The sequence below is a fragment of the Ruditapes philippinarum genome, unplaced genomic scaffold (assembly GCF_026571515.1).
Source record: "Ruditapes philippinarum isolate M1 unplaced genomic scaffold, ASM2657151v2 ctg2758_1_1_1_1, whole genome shotgun sequence".
In the NCBI taxonomy this organism is placed as follows: Eukaryota; Metazoa; Mollusca; class Bivalvia; order Venerida; family Veneridae; genus Ruditapes; species Ruditapes philippinarum.
Genome location: NW_026858618.1, coordinates 40,972 through 42,913, shown reverse-complemented (window position 1 = coordinate 42,913; position 1,942 = coordinate 40,972). Strand labels below are relative to the sequence as shown.

At 37.7% G+C, this 1,942-nt stretch overlaps 1 protein-coding gene across 1 annotated transcript; it reads left to right on the top strand.

Annotated features, from left to right (window-relative positions):
• The first annotated feature begins 459 nt into the window (after positions 1 to 459).
• Positions 460 to 1,488, top strand: LOC132753725 (uncharacterized). The gene has a single exon (XM_060744225.1). The coding sequence runs from the start codon at positions 460 to 462 to the stop codon at positions 1,486 to 1,488; it is 1,029 nt and encodes a 342-aa protein (XP_060600208.1).
• The last annotated feature ends 454 nt before the right edge of the window (positions 1,489 to 1,942 follow it).

Genomic DNA, 1,942 nt, shown 5'->3' with positions numbered 1-1,942 from the left:
AGTTTACTAGGCTCATGAAGCCAGTTTATGCATCTCTACGCATGCTTGGACATAAGAATTCAGGGTACATAGATGATTCATTGTTAATGGCAGACACAATCTCAGAATGTAGAGAAAATGTGTCTGACACCGTCAATTTAATGACTGATGTTGGCTTTATGATACATGATAAAAAATCAGTACTTGAACCCATTCAAAAAATTACCTTTCTCGGTAACAATATCGATTCTAAAGAAAAGATTGTAACTTTGCCAGTAGAAAAAAGTAAATGGAATTGTCCAAGCATGTGTAGATTTGAAAAACCGTAATCATGCAAAGATTAGGGCCGTTGCTAGAGTTTTGGGTCTCTTGGTTTCCACTTTCTCTGCAGTTGAGTTTGCTCCTTTGTATTATCGTGATACAGAGAGGGAAAAAATTATTGCTTTAAAAGAAAATAGAGGAGATTATGAGTCCACCATGATGGTAACTCAATCAATTAAAGTTGAATTACAATGGTGGATTGATAATCTTTTTCAACAAAAGCGGAGAATTTCTCATGGAAACCCAAGTATTGTTATCACTTGCGATGCCTCGATCCAAGGCTGGGGATCAGTGTGTGAAAATTTAGAAACTGGTGGTCGATGGAGTGACCAGGAGGCCCAAAACCATATCAATTTCCTGGAACTGCTTGCTGTAAGCTATGCATTAAAATCCTTTTACAAAACCACAACTAATAGCCATGTTCAGATAAAATCAGACAATACATGTGCAATCTCCTATATTAAGAACATGGGAGGCAAAATACAGAATTTAAACAGTCTTGCAAGACAAATCTGGTTGTGGTGTTGTGAAAGAAATATATGGCTTTCAGCAACACACGTTCCTGGAATAGACAATGAGGCTGATGCTAGTTCGAGAAAATTCAATGACAATACTGAGTGGATGCTAAATGATGGGTTGTTTTCAGAATTGGCAGACATATTTGGGCAGCCCGAAGTAGAATTATTTGCTTCCAGGTTAAACAAACAGTTGCCAAGATATGTCTCTTGGAAACCAGACCCGGAAGCAGAAGCTGTAGATGCTTTTTCATTAAACTGGAAAGGAAAATTTATTTATGCTTTTCCTCCTTTCAGTCTGATTGGTCGTCTGGTGCAGAAGGTACTGCTAGACGAAGCAGAGATGGTCCTGGTGGCGCCTGTTTGGGTAACTCAGAACTGGTACACAACAGTTTTAGAAATGTTAATAGACATCCCACTAATCATCAAAGTAAGTCGCAACACACTACGAATTCCGGGCTTGAACAAAATTCACCCTCTTGTAAACAAACTCCATTTGATGGCATGTCATATATCAGGAAATCATTCGAAAGCAGAGATCTTTCGGAAAAGTCTGTCGAAATCATCATGGCGTCATGGAGACGCTCCACTAAGAAGCAATATTCATGTTACATCAACAAATGGGTTCTTTTCTGTCGTGAAAGGCAAAGTAATATATTTCAAACCTCTATAGACTTTGTGATAGAATTTCTTACAGAACTTTTTAATATGGGTTATAGTTATGAAACTTTGAATTCAGCACGAAGTGCATTGTCAATGCTTTGTGAACCACATGAAGGGTATAATTTCGGCTCACACCCGTTAGTTGTGAGATACATGACCGGTGTGTATAACTTAAGACCTACAAGATCAAAGTATTCAGAAACGTGGGATGTTTCAATACTTCTGAGTCACCTGAAGACGTTGCCACCAGTGAATAATTTGACATTGAAAATGTTGAGCTATAAGTTAGCAACACTTATTGTTTTGACTCAGGCAAGTCGTTCTCACTCTGTAAGTTTATTAACTTTAGAAGGTATGAAAAAGGATGAGAATTCCTTTATTTTGTATTATTGTGGGCTTTTGAAACAATGTCGTAAGGGTAAACGTAACCCTGTTGTAAATTGCAAGAAGTATACTCCAGATAG